The 16,843-nt window shown below is 38.8% G+C and overlaps 1 protein-coding gene and 1 non-coding gene across 9 annotated transcripts in view; one reads left to right on the top strand and one right to left on the bottom strand.

Annotated features, from left to right (window-relative positions):
• Window positions 1–671: 671 nt before the first annotated feature.
• Window positions 672–753, bottom strand: TRNAS-AGA. Its single transcript has one exon. It is a non-coding gene; the product is annotated as a tRNA-Ser (tRNA).
• Window positions 754–4,843: 4,090 nt separating this feature from the next.
• Window positions 4,844–16,843, top strand: part of ZNF184 (zinc finger protein 184) — a 15,086-nt gene continuing 3,086 nt past the window's right edge. Inside the window, exons 1-6 of one of the 8 annotated variants that reach the window (XM_014567239.2) lie at window positions 4,844–4,970; window positions 5,228–5,292; window positions 5,618–5,761; window positions 9,305–9,372; window positions 12,931–13,057; window positions 13,415–13,510. In XM_014567239.2, coding sequence (XP_014422725.1) covers window positions 5,755–5,761; window positions 9,305–9,372; window positions 12,931–13,057; window positions 13,415–13,510 — 298 coding nt within the window. In that variant the 5' untranslated portion in view covers window positions 4,844–4,970; window positions 5,228–5,292; window positions 5,618–5,754. Of the gene's footprint in view, window positions 5,049–5,085; window positions 5,355–5,617; window positions 5,762–9,304; window positions 9,373–12,930; window positions 13,058–13,414; window positions 13,511–13,853; window positions 13,982–16,843 lie in introns of those variants that run through there. The other 7 variants (XM_014567236.2, XM_014567238.2, XM_032463355.1 and 4 more) reach the window with 7 other exon arrangements.

Genomic DNA, 16,843 nt, shown 5'->3' with positions numbered 1-16,843 from the left:
CTAAGTGTGGAGAGGCCATTTTTATCTTCATATTACTTATAATCCTTGGCGTTTAACTGGAAGTAGAGAGACAAATTTCAACTTGTCTCCCCAGCAGGAGAATCGAACCGCGGTCTCCAGCTTGACAGGTAGAGACGAACGTTACTGCACTAAAGTAGAAACAAACAGTGTGCTTTTCTGGAGGAATCCCCGTAAGGTTGCTCACTATTATCTTTATTACTTCACTGTGCAGACTATGCTTCCTGCTATCAACCATACATAAGGCGATTCAGCGTCCAAGCCGAATGTTTCCACGGCTAGCCTTGCGTCCACTCCAGTCCCTCCCTCACTTCCCGGAACAGGCAGCGCAGTGGGGCGGCCGGCGATGGCACTATGTGAGAACCTTACGATAAAAGACAAAAAGGAAAAATTAAAAATGCTCTCTCAGCTGCCTATGCTCTCTCTAGCTGCCTTTGCAGAGCCATGATCTGAATCCTAGCAAAACAGAATGTTTGTAGTTGCTAAAATCTAAATGGTGTATCCTTTGATGCAGAGGCGAAGACAATGACTGTCGCAAAACCCAAACCCACGGAAGAAAGTCTGTCTCCGGCATACAGATAACCCAGTTTTTAACCTTTATTTGCGTTTCGCTTTTCTCCCTGAGGGTTACAGTCAGTCCAAGAAAAACAACCCGTAGTCGGCAGGATTCGAACCTGCGCGGGGAGACCCCAATGGATTTCTAGTCCATCGCCTTAACCACTCGGCCACGACTACACGAATAACTTGCTTTTCTGTTTAAATCCTTACACAGAAATTTCACTGGTTGCTGTAAAGTAAAGGCAAAAGGGGAAAAAAAAAAAAGATTAAAATGAGCTAAAGTGCAGGAAAACGTACTCTGCAAATTGGAATATAAACCCTCAGGTGAAGGGCAAATTTCACATGAAGGTCAGCCTCTCTCCGGCAGCTGAAGGAATCGAGAGTACTTAGAAAGGGAGTCCTCACTGCTTTGGTGACAGCTTTTCCAGACAACTTGAGGCCTCTGTACTTTTCTCACCTGGAACGAAACTGACATCCCAACGAAGTGGAATTAGACTGTCATCCTAGTTACAGGCCTGAAAAAAACCCTTTGCGTTTTTCTGTGCACATAACAGAAAGCAATTAGTTATGCATTTGAACTAAATGTATTAATCAACAGGTTGTTTGTTTTAGGGTAACAGTGAACAGAGACTGGACACAGCTGCAACATTGCTTTAGTAGACAGAAAAAATTTTAAAAACGTGTCAGAATGGATCTCAGTGAAGGGAGAGCCATGATTGAGTTATAGAAAACAAAAAGTAGTCTAGTTAGTACTTTAGGCAGGAACTGGAAACAACCCAAATATTCATCTACAGTAGAAGAGACAAATTGTGGGGTTTTTCAATGTAATACCACACCACAAAGAGAATGAACTACAAGTACACGCAACCACATGGATGAAATCTCACAAACTAACATTGAGTGGCCAGACAAAAAAGAATATACACTATAGTGCATTCCAACTTTTGAAAGTTCAGAAACAGGTGAAACTAGTGTATGGTGTACAGTAGAATTCAGGGTAATGATTACCCTTGGGAGGTAGTGATGGGATGTCCCACTACCCTCAGATGGGTTTTCTGGATTCTGGTAATGATTTTGGTTCTCAGCTTGGGTACTAGGTACATGAGTGTGCTTGCTTTGTGTAAACATGTTGAGTGGTTCACTTTCATATTTGTGTTTGTGTGTGTGTGTGTGTGTATCTATTAAGCTTCAGTAAATATTTTTCTTTCAAAAAATTATTCATCAGTATGATGTAATAATTATGCTGCTGCTAAAAGGCATGTTATGCATGAATATTTATTGACAATGTAACAAGATATTCATTAGGTATTTTTTGAGTAAAACAATCTGGTTATTACCAAAATTCTAGTCGTTGTGCAAGAAGATACATTATTAAGGCAGGTTGTATCTTAAATTATTAACTTATGCATTTTTTGTGAATTTCCATCTTTTTCTGTTCTCTATTTGGCACCCAGAGTTAAGTAAATGAATTGATTCAAGTAAAGTATTTAGAGTTAGGAACCAAGTAAAAATTTAATAAACTTTGGTTTTTATTCACTAAATTATACCTTATATACAGATAGTATTTCCTATTAGTGCTTGGCACATAGTAGGTCATCAAATTAATATTTTGCCTATACATTCAGAGAGTACCTACATATGGTTGCTTTCTTTCTTATGTGTACACTCAGGTACTAAAACTACACAGAGAAGTCACTGAAGACAGAAATTTTACATATGTATATTTCAATAAATATGTATTTCAATTTATATTGAAAGCCTCGTTTGTACAAGGTGTAGCTGAAAATTTTGTAAAAAAAAAAGAATTTTTTAAAATGGCTCCTTTTTGGTTAACAGTTCTTTCCTCAATTTATCTCTTTCCTCACATATTTTGTTATAAACAGCATGAGAAACCATGATGCACTTTCCACACTTTGCTTGGAAATCTCCTCAGCTAAATATTCAAGTTCATTGCTTACAAGTTGTTTTTCATGCAATTGTAGAACACAATTCAGCCTAATTCTGCCACTTTATATCAAGAATCACTTTTCTTCCACTTTCTAATTACATGTCCCTCATTTCTTTCTGAGACCTTACCAGAAGCACCTTTAACAATCATATGTTTTTAAAATTAATATACTTTTAAAAAAAGAAACAGTTTTGGGTTTACAGAAAAACTGAGCAGAAAGTATAGAGTTCCCATATACTGTCACTGCACCTCTCCTCAGTTTTCCCTATTACTGTCTTGTGTTAGTGTGATTCAGTTGTTACAACAGAAGAGCAAATATTGATAAATCATTATTGATTAAAGACCATTGTTTATATTAGGGGTTCACTATGTTGTCCATTCTATGGGTTTTGACAAATGTATAATGGCATATATCCATCATTATCATACTGTACAAAAGAATTTCACTGCCCTGAAAATCCCCTGTGCTACATCTGTTCATCCTTCCTTCCCTTCCCCAAACTCCTAGCAACCACTGATCTTTGCCATCTCCATAGTTTTGATTTTTCCAAAATGCTATATAATTGGAATCATACAGTATGTAGCTTTTATCATTAACTTCTTTCACTCAGCAATATGTATTTAATATTCCTTTGTGTTTTTTGGTAGCTTATAGCTCATTTCTTTCCATTGCTGAATAATATTGCATTCTGTGGATGTACCACAGTTTATTTAGCCATTCACCTATTGAGCAACATCTTGGTTCCTTCAAAGTTTTGGCAGTTAGGTTTTTCCATAGGCATAAAATTTCAACTCATTTAGGTAAATACCAAGGAGTGCAATGACTGGATCATATTGTAGGAGTGTTTTACCATTGTAAGAAACTGCCAAACTGTCTTCCAAAGTAGATGCTCTGTTTTGCACTCCCACTAGCAATGAATGAGTGATGTTTTCTTTCTTAAACCTGGGAAATTGTTCATCTCTTTACTATTGAGTCTGGTGTTAGAGATTAAAAGTGAGAGGTTGGTACTAAATTACTAAGTTCAAGTCTTAGTTTCCCCATTTATTGGTTATATGACCTTGGGCAAGTCACTCAGCTTATCTGTGCCTCTGTTTCCTTTGTAGTAAAGAAGAAATAATAACACAGAAATGATTTCATTAGATTGTTTTAAGAATTAAATACGTTAACAGGTACCAAGCACTTAGAACACTGTCTGGCACGTAGATAGTGCCAAATGATAGCTGATTTCATGTGGTCTCTTCTCCCGATGGGCAATCATCCATATGTTGGCTTTCCATCCTCCGTCTTTTACATCTACCTATCACTTTCTTCTATTTCATTCATCTTTTTCTTTTAAATCACACAGCTTTAAAAGAATATTCATTACATACCTGATTCACTTTTCCATAGCATCAATTCAGTTCTCCTCCATTATGATTTTAATTATGTTCCTACATTTAAAATATTCTTGCTATGTGTTTTATCTTTTTTCATCTAGTGTCTTTATTTCAGCCTGTTCTCTCACATTTTTCATTCCTGTTTCATGTAGGCCACGTCTTCTTGCAATCTATTGAGAATACCAAATTATTTCCTGAAATTTTCTAGTTCTCACAGTGTATCTTTTCTGAATACTGCTTCTAGGTATTATTCCCTTTCCTTTGTAACCTTGTTTTTCATAAACTGTGTTGGGATTTCCAAGTTTAGTGTTTTGTCAGCCAACAGGTTGAGTGACTTGACCGTAGCTCCACTATATAGCTATTGAGACGTACAGAAGCACAGTAAAATCTGTGGGCCACACATCAAAAAATATAAAAGCCTACTGGCTTCTGTTGGATTCTTTTCTGCCAAGGACACACTGACAGACTGGCGTTGGGCTCCACTCGCAGCTATGTGCTGGCTGAAATAGGCACACACAATGCACTACTGTAGTGCAAAACATGGTAAGACCACCTCACGATTTAAAAATGTGGGTTGCGACCCACCTGAGAGTCATCAAAACAATAAAGGGTCACGACCAGAATTTTTTAAACAAAAGAATAATACACTAAATACAATGCAAGACAGGTAATAAAGGTAAGCCATGCATTGTGAAATGCATGTTTGCGTTTTAAATTATATACGTGTGTAAATGTGTATTCTTGGAATCAGTCTGGTCACACGAGCTTGAGGGTTCCCCGCTCTAACGCAGACTTTCAGCTGACACACTCAGGAACGAAATGACTGGCGGGTGGAACGCTCCGCCCGGTTCAATGGGACCGTACACGTTGGCTGAGGCCTCTGGGAAATGCAGTTTAGCGCCCTGAAGCATTCTGGGAGTCGTAGTTCTGCGTGTCCGCAGGGTGCGGGTTTAACGCTGGCGAGCGGGGGCGGGGTTCTTTCTGCACGACCGGAAGTGGCCGTTGAAGCCGGCTTTAGGCGTGAAAAGAGGTTGGCGCGGGGGAAGTCCAGCTGCTTTGGCTCTCGTCGGTAGGTTTGGTGATTGTCCCAGAGCTTCCGGACCCGGGATCAGAGAGTGTGGATCACTCTAGAGGGAGGGAAGCCCAGGTATCACTATGGCAACCACCAGCCCTCCGGCCGCGTGACGTCACCCCCGCTCTTTGCTGGAAGAGGCCTCTACGGGAGGGAGCTGGGGAGTCCTCGAAGGGGGCGCCCCTCGTTTCTTGCAGTGCGGGGCTGTTCCGCCCTGATCCCTGGGAGGGCTTTGTTCTTTTGTTCTGGCCTAGGAGGAAGGACGAGAGCCGGGCCCCGCCCTGTTTATCCACCTCCCAGCTTTTCCGCTCGGCAACAGGTGTGTCTTCCTGAGCCCTCGGGAGTATGAGCCCTCAAGTGTGCGAAAAGGTAACCGTCTGGGTAGGTGGGCGCCTCTGGCCAAATTCTAGGGTAGGCACCGGGTTTTTTGTTGTTGGTGGTGGTGGTGGTGGGTTTTTTTTGGAATCTGTGGCTGAACCCGTGTACTCGATCTCCATTCTGTTTTTGTTCAGCGGGAGTGCTGCATGACTGTTTAGTGCTCTCTGCTGGCACTTCTCTTTTCCAAGGACCTCTTAGCCACTGTGCAAAACTCTTGAGGTGTGATTGTGTGACGGTTGCCGCTGACCTCATCCTGTGTCTTTTAGGGCAGCCAACTTAAGTGTGTGTAAGGGCTCAGACTCCTGCTGGACATCTGGGCTCCAGACCGAGGACCCAGCTGAAGAGTCGCTGCTTGGGAAGCCCTGGTGTCCAAATTCCAAGAGGAACGGGATGAGCACCTGAGATGGAAGGTAGTGGGGACGACTTGAGGGAGAGTGGGATGATGAAGGCAAAAGAACAGCCATTACCTGAAGATTAAATACTTGACAGCTGGGAAAGGTGGAAGGAGGGAACTATATATATATGTATCTAGAAAAGAAACAATTACATCATAGAGACACTTACGTACATTATAGGGAGATACTTGGAAGAAGAGTTAATACTGCCTGGGTTTGGAGTTGGGAAATGAAAAGGAGCAATGATTCAAAATGTCTGTGATCCTCACATGACTTCTGTTCATTAAAAATTAGAATGATAATCTTGCAGTCAAAAAAATCTTGATAATCATCTCAATGCAAAAATCACTTCTGAAATATTCCTGGCAGATGGCCACCTGTTAAGGCTATGCCTGAACAAGTGTGGCATTAAACTCCCATTTTGGGTGCAGACTATTCCCTTGTTGGCTTCCTTTTTTTAGTTCCTTATATTAGGCAGAAGTGCTTTTCCCTGCAACTTCTGTGTTGATCTTAGTTCTTAGTCCACAAAAGCAAGAGACTGCCCTCTCTTTAAAGTGCTGCCCTTCAGATATATGAATTCAGCTGTTAGAACTCCTACTCACAAATTCTTTTTCTTTTCTAAGCAAAATAGCCTCAGTTCCTTTGATGGGTCTACATGTGATATATCTAGACCTCTTCTCTAAGAGCTCTACTGCCTGACAGCATGTTTCTGAAAATGCATTATCTAAAACTAACCATACTCCTTTAGATGTGCTTTGAAAAATACCTTAAAGTGTGATACGCTATTTTGATTTGAATTATATTTCTGCTGTTTAGTATCAAATTGTATTTGCTTTTTTTAAAAAAGTGATATTATGCTGTTAACCCTAGATCTTTTTGCATAAAATGCAGTAAACTAGATTTATATCATCCTTGTATAATAGAATTGTTTTTTTATCCTTAATGTCAGGCCTTCACATTCATGATCAATTTTTTTTGGCCAATGTTCCAGCTTGTCAGAATAATTAAGACTGTTAATTTGGTTATTCAGTGTTTTAACTGTCCTTTCCAACTTTATGTCACTAGCATATTTAATGAATATTCCTTCTGTTTCTTCCTATATGACATTGAACAGGTCAGAGTCAGGACAGCCCTGTGATATGTCACTATAGACTTCCCTCTATATTGTCATTGTCTTTACCTTCTTGAGGTATGGCTATGCAGTCAGGTTTAGTTTAACCTGTTATCATATAGTCCTTTTGCTTGGATTTGTTTACTATCATTAGAAGTCTTAACATTATTTATATTATTTATTTAGGTTTGAGGTATACCTTATATTTGTCCTCAGTTCTTTTTTTCTAAAGGTATAGAGAATCTCTTTTATTTCTTACAACTGCATGTTTATCTACAATTGTCTCAAAACAAAAAATTTAATTTAAAAAACCAACTCTCATTTTATTACCAATAAACAGTTGGAAATTGTAATAAAACTAATAACTCCATTTATAATGGCATCCAAAATGTGAAACAGGAATATAAACCAACAAAAATGTGCAAGAGCTGTACACTGAAAGCTACAAAACATTGCTGAGAAAATTTTCTCCAGTTTTATTGAGATATAATTGACCCTGACATTGTATAAGTTTAGGTTGTCCAATGTGATGATTTGATACACCTCTATATTACAAGATGATTACCATAAAGATTACTTAACACATCTGTCACCACATATATTTGCCTTTTTTGTGTGTGCATGTGGTGAGACTGTTTAAGATTTATTCTCTTAGTAATTTTCAAGTGTGTAATACAGTATATTAACTATAGTTACCATGCTGTACATTATATCTCCAGAATTTATTTATCACTGAAAGTTTGTACCCTTTAACCAACATCTCCCCATTTCCCCCACCCTCCAGCCCCTAGAAACCATTATTCTACTCTTGGTTTCTGTATTCAGCCTATTTAGATTCTGCATATAAGTGAGATCATGCAGTATTTGTCTTCCCCTTTCTTATTTCACTTAGCATAATGCCTTCAGAGTCCATTTACATTGTCCCAAATGACAGGATTTCCTTCTATATTATGGCTGAATAATAATGCATTGTATATGTGTATGTATGTGTATATTCTCACAGTTGGTGGGAATGTAAATTGGTATACTCACTATAGGAAACAATACAGAGATTCCTTAAAAAAATGAAAAATAGCACTACCATGTGATCCAACAATCCCATTTCTGGGTATGTATTCAAAGGAAATGAAATCACTATCTCAGAGAGCATCTGCACCCCCACGTTCATTGCAGCATTATTTATAATAGCCAAGACATGGAAGCAACCTAAGTGTCCATCAGTGGATAAATAGGTAAAGAAAATGTGGCATATATATCTATTTCCATAGTGGCTATACCAATTTACATTCCCACCAGCAGTGGGCAAAGTTCCCTTTTCTCCACATGCTTACCAACACTTCTCCCTTGTCTTTTTGATAATATTCATTCTAATATATGTGAGGTGATATCTCATTGTGGTTTTGATTTGCATTTCCTGGATGATTAATGGTATCAGGGACCTTTTCTTACACATTGGCCATTTGTATGTCTTTGGAAAAATATCTATTCAGGTTCTCTGCCCATTTTTAAGTTGAATTATTTCTTTTTATACCATTGAGTTATATGAATTCCTTACATACTTTGGATATTAGCTCCTTATCAGATACATGATTTGCAAATATTTTCTGCCATTCCATAGCTTGTCTTTTCATTTTGCTGATGCTTTCTTTTACCCTGCAGAAGCTTTTTAGTTTGATGTAGTCCCACTTGTTGATTTTTTCCTTTTACTGCTTGTGCTTTTGGTTTTATATTGTAAAGGTTATTGCCAAGACCAGTGTAAAAGAGATTTTTCCCTCTGTCTTCTAGGGGTTTTACAGTTTTAACTCTTGTTTAAATCCTTAATTCATTTCAAGTTAATTTTTGTGATTGGTGTAAGATAGGGGTTCAGATTTCTTCTTTTGAATGTGATTATACAGTTTTTTCACTGCCATTGTTGAAGAGACTGTCCTTTCCCCATCAAGTATTTTTGGCTCCTTTGTCAAATATTAGTTGATCATATATAGGAGGCTTTATTTCTGGGCTCTCAATTCACTTCCATTGGTTCATGTGTCTGTTTCTATGACAGTACCATATTGTTTTGATTGCTGTAGCTTTATTCTTCTTTGTCAGGATTGCTTTGGCTTTTGGGGCTCTTTTGTGATCCTGTACAAATTTTAGAATTATTTTTTCTATTTCTGTGAAAAATGCCATTGGAATTTTGATAGGGATTGAGTTGTATGAGCCATATGACAGTAAGTATCTAGGGACAAAATTGTGACTCTTAAAATAATGCTTTTCTTCCTAAGCCTACCAATGAAAGTACCAGGGCCCTTGTCAGCAGTTACTTTGTTTCTTTTTTTGGATTTTGAAAAGTAAAGGAAATGGCATAGTTCCTGCTATTTTCATATAGAAAAATAAGTGGATTTTACAGATTGCCAGGAGCAGCTAAGTTAGACAAGAGTCATTGTGGTTTCTTTTTCCTTCTCTAGATCTGTCGTCTCCAGAGTCTGCCCTTCTCCAAGGGGGACATACTTTACTCCCATCAGCTAGTTTTCAGGTAAGTTGGGATTTCCTGAAATGCCATTTTAGTCCTTAGAGTGAGATTGTGTATTCTTTTGCTGTGGGGTATGTTTATCTAAAATCCAATTTTGGCAGTTCATTGTGGGGCTTTTAAGATTTCCTAGGTAAACTCAGACCAGCATTTAGTCTAAGACTGTTTATTCCCCACTCCTGAGGCAGGATCTTTTGGAGTATTCTACCCAATGCCTAAAGAATGATAAAGTTTTCCTGTTTGACTATGGGAAGAGACTCTTATTTCCAGCTATTTTTGAGCACCAGTACTGTTCCCTTAAATCCTTTTGGATGATTCTTACCCTGCCTCTGATAGTCTCATCACACCCACAATTTCTTGGTACCTTGCTGTATACTCAGTGGGAACTTCGGCAGTTCTTGCTTCTTTCCTGTGTAGCTCTTCTCTACAGTACTCTGTCCTGAGACCCCTGTCACCTTGACTTCCCCAAACTCTCAGCATTATCCTTTGGTTCAGGGAGTCTGCTGAGTGGCTCTTGGGTGCCCCATCCCTGCACCCCAGGCTGGAAACTCTCAAGGCAGTAAGCTGGAGGAGTTGTAGGGCTCACCTCATTTGTATCCTGGTTTTGGGGAAGCCCTGTGCTTTTGTTATCTGAGATTCAGTGCCTTGGAAACTTGTTTCATAAATTTTGTCTGGAATTTTTTTGTTATTTAATTTAGGAGGGTAAAGCCAATCGTTGTTAATCCCATCTTGGCCACAGCTTGATCCTTTTTTTTTTTTTTTTAGTGTTTTTTTTTTTTTTTTGGTGGGGGTGGGTAATTAGATTTATTTATTAATTTTTATTTTAGAGGAGATACTGGGGATTGAACCCAGGACTCACGTGCTCTACCATTTTGTGCTATACCCTCCCCCTGAGGTTTGTTTTTGAACTGTAAGCTTTGCTAGGGCTGATCTAGTAGTCTTACTCTGAGACTATATTTTGGGGGGCCTATGACCACCCTTTAGTTCAGTGATTTGCTAGTTTGACTCACCCAACCCTGTAGCGTAACTCAGGGATACAGATTATTACAACACAGGGTACAAAACAGGATCAGAAGAGAAAGATATTTATAAGCAGAATCCAAAGAAATCAGGTGCAGGCTTCTAAGTCCTCCCTCTGTGATGGTCATACAGACACACTTTCTTCCTAGCTGTTGTGCACAGAGACGTGAAAAATGTCTCTACCTGGGGAATTCTGCTTGAGTTGGAGTCCAGCGTTCTTAAAAGGGAGCTGATCACATTGGTGTGATTTGCTCTTGACCAGACAGTCTGAGGTGGTGCAGACCTCAAATCAGGCACCATATGTGCATCTTAAATCTTGCTGTATACTTTAAACAGCGCTGACAGTCTGGTACATCCTGCCCCAGTGCTCCAGGCACACAATAACATCGTCCATCAGTGACTCTATAAACATTAAATGTTTTCAGAGCTTGCTTAAGGTTCAGAAACATGAATCCAAGTGTCCCTGGAGATTAACAAGGATTGAGCAAACCAGATTTGCTGCTTTAACTCTTTCCTCACAGGCTAAACTTGCTCTGCTCCTGAAGTGTGCTGGAACTGTCTGGGGAAGCTGATTGTGCATATCTCTTCTTAACTCTGGGTTCAGTCACACCATATTGGTAACTGATGTTGCCCATGGAGATAGTATTTACAGCAGACTTTTGGAGCTCCTTCGCTATCTCCCTTTTCTCCAGGATCTACCCTGTAGATTCCCTGCCTCCATAGTCCCGAGCTGCCACCTCTGTCTCCTTAGTTCAGTAAGACCACTGTGCTTTGCTCAGGTTCTGCCTCCCTACTCCGCAGTCTGGAGATGCCTCCAGGCAGGAAACTGAAGGGACTGGGACTCCTGTAATTGTCTCCCTTCTCTCGGGGAATCACAGTTCTGTCCTATCTGCTGTTCGAAGCATGAAAACACTTGTTTCAGATATATTTTTTGAGTTTTATGGTTATTTACACTGGGAGAGCTAATTCAGTTGCTCTGTCGTGGTTAGCAGAAGTCCCAATTTATTTATAAAAACAAAATTAACTCGCTCAGCTTCAAATACATAGTAAATAAAGAAAAAGTAGGAAGTTCGCCTGCATTGCCTCTGATAATATTTGGTAGTGTATTCTTTTAGCTTTTTCTCTGAGCATTTGCATATTAACTTTCCTATTTGTAAAAATAAAGATGGGATAATACTATGTATACTATTTTTACTATGATACATATTTCCTAATCAGTACACATAGAGATACTTTATTTTTAAAATGTCTATATAAACTGCTTTGGTATGGATGTAAATTCTTTAACCACTACCCTATTAATGAACATTATAGTTTGCTTTTTTTCCCCTCACCAACAATGTTGCAAGGGCATTTTTGCTTATGTCTTTGCACCTGGAGGTGTTACTGAAGGATCAATTCCTACAAGCTATAAAACTGGATTGAATGCCATATGCATCGGAAGTTTTGGTAGATCCCAACAGAGTGCCCCCAGATAGACTGCGTTAGGGTTCTGATCCTCCCCTAATACATACGAGCACTTTCAGCAGCGTTCACCAATCCTATGTCTCATTGTTTCAGGATTTTTTTGAGCAGTGGAGCATCTTCTCATGGTTTATTATCAGTGCCTTGGGTGAATTGCCTGTTTGGGTTGTTGGCCATTTTTTGTTACTGTTACGTGTTGTCTATCTTTCATCTTTTAAGCTAATTATTTGTTGGAACTCAGAATACTGCCTTTTGTTTATGGTTTCTTACAGAAGTTTTACACTTTTATGTGGTTATCTCACCAGTCTCTTCATCATATCATTTTTGCCTTCCATATATCAAGTTCATGAAACAATTTTTTGTCTTTTACTCTACTATTTTAGTTTTGGTTTTTCTTTAAAATTTAATCTCTAATCCAGTAGGTATTTTTGTGTATGTCATGAAGTAAGGAACTCACCTTAATTTTTTTCTCAAATGGATAGTCATTTGTTATGACACCATTTAGTGACTAATCCAGCTTTTTAAAACTAATTTTAAAGTTGCTTAATGCCATTCAGTTCTGATAAACATGGCTATATTTTAGGGTTCTCTGTGTTGTTTCATTGAGTTTTAGTTCATACTAGGCCACTCTGTTTTAATTTATCTTTATCTTTCGGTACATTTTGGTGTGTTGCTTAGTGTATTTTGAAACGTGGTTGGGCAAGTCTCCTCAAATTCTTTAAAAAACATTTTTGGCTTTTCTTGCACTTACAGGTAATAAAACATGTTACTGATGTTAGTAGATATTATATCTTGGAACACAGATGATGATGATGGTTATGAAGATCAGCAATGGCCAACATTGAGCACTTGTTATATGCTAGAGCCTAAATTAAGCATTTAACATTGAACATTTTCTTATTTAATTCTGAATAATCCTATGAGTCAGGTTCTGTTTTTATAATCATTTTACAAAGGAGGAAATACAAAATCACTTTTCAGATAGCCCATAGCTTGCCTTACTTCTGTCAGTGTTGCTCACTTGACCAATTTCCTAGGTAAATGCTTTATGGCTAAGTAGAAATATGTTTGGTATTTTAGGAATCAGTGACCTTCAAGGATGTGATAGTGGACTTTACCCGGGAAGAATGGAAACAGCTGGATCCCGTACAGAGAGATTTATTCAGGGATGTGACATTGGAAAATTATACACATCTGGTCTCTATAGGTAAGGATGACGTCTCTGAGTTAATATCTGCGGGTGTGGAGGGAGGAGGGTTCCCTTGTACTTAAGTGAGTGCCTTTAAGTTCAGGAACCAACGATTCTTAAATTTTGAAAGGTTTTTGGAAAGGTTTCTACTCTCTAGCAAGTAGAAGGACAAATTGATCATTTTTCTGAACCCAGATCAGTTCCCAAGCTATACCACATCTGGCAATGTGTGACATTGAAGCTTTATGTGCTATTTATTCCTGTCGAAGTCCACATATCCTTTCTTCTGAAGACAAAGTCGTGAGACTGAACTCCAATATGGCACTTTTCTCGTACTGCAGATGAGTAACTTTTTTTTTCCACCTCCATGAGCAGGGCTGCAAGTTTCCAAACCTGATGTGATTTCCCAGTTAGAGCAAGGGACAGAGCCATGGATAGTGGAGCCCAGCATTCCAGTAGGTACCTTTGGAGGTAAGTAATAGATACTGGGCAGATGAGTATTAACTCTAACCAGTAGCCTGATAAGAGGATTTTATGTCTGAAATGTAGATGTATCTGCTTTTCTTTACAGTGTCTCCTGTGGAGAAATGGGAAGGCATCTGGACTCTCTTACGCTTTGTCAAAACACTAAATGTCTCAACACGTGTTCTATTTTTATACTCCTTTCAAAGGAGGTATCCTTCCTGCTTTTTTCTAAAGGCAACTTCTTGACGTGGAATCTGGATTCCATCCTTTCCTAACCTCCTCTGAGACCCTGGTCTCATAATTATTACCCCACTTTTCAGCCCTGACAGTTTTCTTCTTGAATTTACAGGCTTCATTCCCAAGACCTTCAAACAGATATAGGGAACCTAAATTCCCAAACACTTTTGTTCAGCACTGCTAATCTTTCTGGACACCATCCAGCCTGCCTTCTTACTTTCCCAACCAAACCCTGCAAAAGTGAGTTCCATACCTGTAGCCTTCGTTTTTTCATCACCTATTCCCATCTTAATCTCAGTGTGTAGCTTCTGATCCTATCACTTTATTAGACTATCCTTGAAATTATGAATAACTTTCTTGTAAACCATCAATTCCCAAACTGCACAAAGAGACTTCTTCAAAGATCTGACCTTGAAAAAGTGTGCAAACTGAGTCACTCTAGGTAAGGAATATATATATCTCCAATTTTAATGTAGGAGTAGGGATCCTTTTTTATGGGGAGGAAAAAAAGTATGCCATGTTCAAATTTGGGAAGTGCCAGATTAGCTAAAATTTTAGCAGATTTCTTACTGAAGGACCGCTCAGAGTTTTTATCTAATATGTAGTTGGGCATTACAGATTTCCAACAGGGCTGTGTAGAGTCTAACATTTCTCTTCCCCATCCTCCTAACTGTGATTCCTTTTTTTTGGACTGCATGTTTAAAATCTTTCTCTTAGACGATGGTTTCATAGAACACAATTTTAAGAACTAATTTTTTTAAAGTGAGAGCTTTAATAACTTGTTTGTTACAATTGTTAACTTTGTTAACAAGTTGTCAAGTTTTATTTCAAATTAAAAAGGTTTTAAAAATTTCAACTTGAACAGAGAAAACAATATTTTTTAAATTTTTTTTCTTTTAGAAAGTTTTTTTTTTTTAATGGAGGTACTGGGGATTAAACCCAGGACCTCATACATGCTAAGCATGCACTCTACCATTGAGCTACACCCACCCCCCCAAAAAATAATTTTTAAATATTTAAATGTGTATTGAAAAATCCCAGACTTTCCCCAAAATACTTTAGTTATTGCTGAAAAGAGACTTACTTAGATAAAAATAATAATAAAAAAACCCCATGTTGCATAGATAACATAGATAGTTCCAGTGATCTGGTCAGTACACAGAAGATAATCACTTGAAGTATTAAGCTCCATCGTTTATTTTTTTATTGCTGGAATGTGACCCGATGATGGTAGTCTTGGTAAGCTAGCCCTTGGTCCTGCCCTTTTCAGCTCTTGGGAGGAGACTTATTCATAGCTGGTGACTTGGCTACTTTTATTTCTGTAAGAATGATTTATAGTTTTTAGGCATCTGTACAGGTCATTGAAGTTGTGATAGTACCTACATTGAGGTGGCCGCTGACCCTGGACCTTGTCTGCATCATTTTCCTCTCCTCTTTATTGCCGTCTTCTCTAGGCTGTCTTGGTGACTTGGCCCCTGCAGAAGTGATTGTATTCTGATATATATTCTGTCTTTCTGGCCTACCTTATTCTTTTGCAGTCTGAATGTCAGCATCCTCTATTATCTCTCTATGCACAGTCAGTGCTCATAGACTTCACATATAGTAAAGTGAGAATTGCTTCCTGCAGTCGGAATGGTGCTGTTCAGCCTGGTCTTCAGGAATTTTCTCCAGTCCTTAATTCATTGCCCTACTCCTGATATTCTGGTAACTGTTGGTTAATGCATGGTCAGTATGACAGTGTGGATAATATTGGTCACAGTCTGTTGCATGTTTATTGCTTTCAACTGGAACTCCATCCTGGGCTAGAGATCAGCCGCCTCCACGCTCTTTTCACGTTTAACAGCATCCAACTCTGTGGTCTCCATATCCTTCAGTGGGAAGTACTTCCAGGAGGTAGTCTTTATGGCTCTCTGCTGTACAAATATATCCTTCTTAGTGTCATCTTGTTGATGAAAACATATCCATTTCTTATATTGATTGGCTTTTCCCCAAAACTTGTGTTGCATTGATCTCTTTCTAAATTTACTGTCACCTCAAGTGGAGTTCCCTTACTGATCTTGTCCCTGCTGGAGAAGTACTGCTCTTACGAGGCTGCCTGCACTTATGCATGCTGCACCATTACCCATGGTACCAGGGACGGATGGGGTGGTAGGCAGCTTGGGTCTCTGCCTTGCTCCTTGTGCTGACTGTGATAATGATGGTGATAGTCACCGGGCTGGCAGTGCAGCAGAGTCACGGTTCTCTGGGAGTCTGCTCTACCCTCCTGTTACCAGTGGAACCAAAGAAATGCTGTTTTAAACACAGCCTTTTTTTCTTTACTGAATCTGCCAGCTTTGACTACTCTGTCATCTTTCTTATCTTGGGACAAGACAGGCTATCTCAGAATAGACAGTAGAGTAGTAGAACTCTACTTCCTGATTGTGTACTTTTCAGGGTTTTTGTATTTCATGTTCTTTTGTTTGCTTGCTGAAAAACTGCTTTCTTTCATTAGTATATTTCATCCATCCCATTACCCTAAACAACCGCAAGGATCTTCCCCCTTCTCTGCTCTTTTTTCACGTACATTCTTATGGCTTTAGCTATACTTTTCCTTCCTCTTTTAAACTGATACTTTCTATCCTGTATTTGAGCATTTTAGTTATTTTGCTACGTTTGGCATCTTTCACCCCCGCAAACACGATTATAGTATAGTCTTTCATTTCTCTTCCTAATTCTTAAAATGCCTAGTATTGAACTGTTGTCTTCCTCTACCTAAATTATTTTCTCTGCTATTTACAACTTGCTCATTTCTAGCAGTGATAAAACTTCAATACTCCAAGCTAAAAACCATGGAGCCTTAGTCATGTTTTGTTTTGTTGTTCATTGGCAAGGAATCTCAGCTCAGACCTTTAGATTCCATCTATCTCTGTCTCCTCCTAGCTGTCTCTGTGGCCACTTTCTAAATTTACTATTACCTTAAATGGATTCTGTTACTGGTTCTTAGAGATTATCTGTGGAATTGAATTAGACATTCTTTTGCTGTTCTCATATTTTATTTCTCATTCTTCTTGGCTCTCCAAATTTCTCCCCAAATTAATAGGGCTATATTTGCAAATCCTCAGA

The sequence above is a fragment of the Camelus ferus genome, chromosome 20 (assembly GCF_009834535.1).
Source record: "Camelus ferus isolate YT-003-E chromosome 20, BCGSAC_Cfer_1.0, whole genome shotgun sequence".
In the NCBI taxonomy this organism is placed as follows: domain Eukaryota; kingdom Metazoa; phylum Chordata; class Mammalia; order Artiodactyla; family Camelidae; genus Camelus; species Camelus ferus.
The sequence above is the reverse complement of the archived record's forward strand: the minus strand, read 5'-3'. Positions and strand labels throughout refer to the sequence as shown.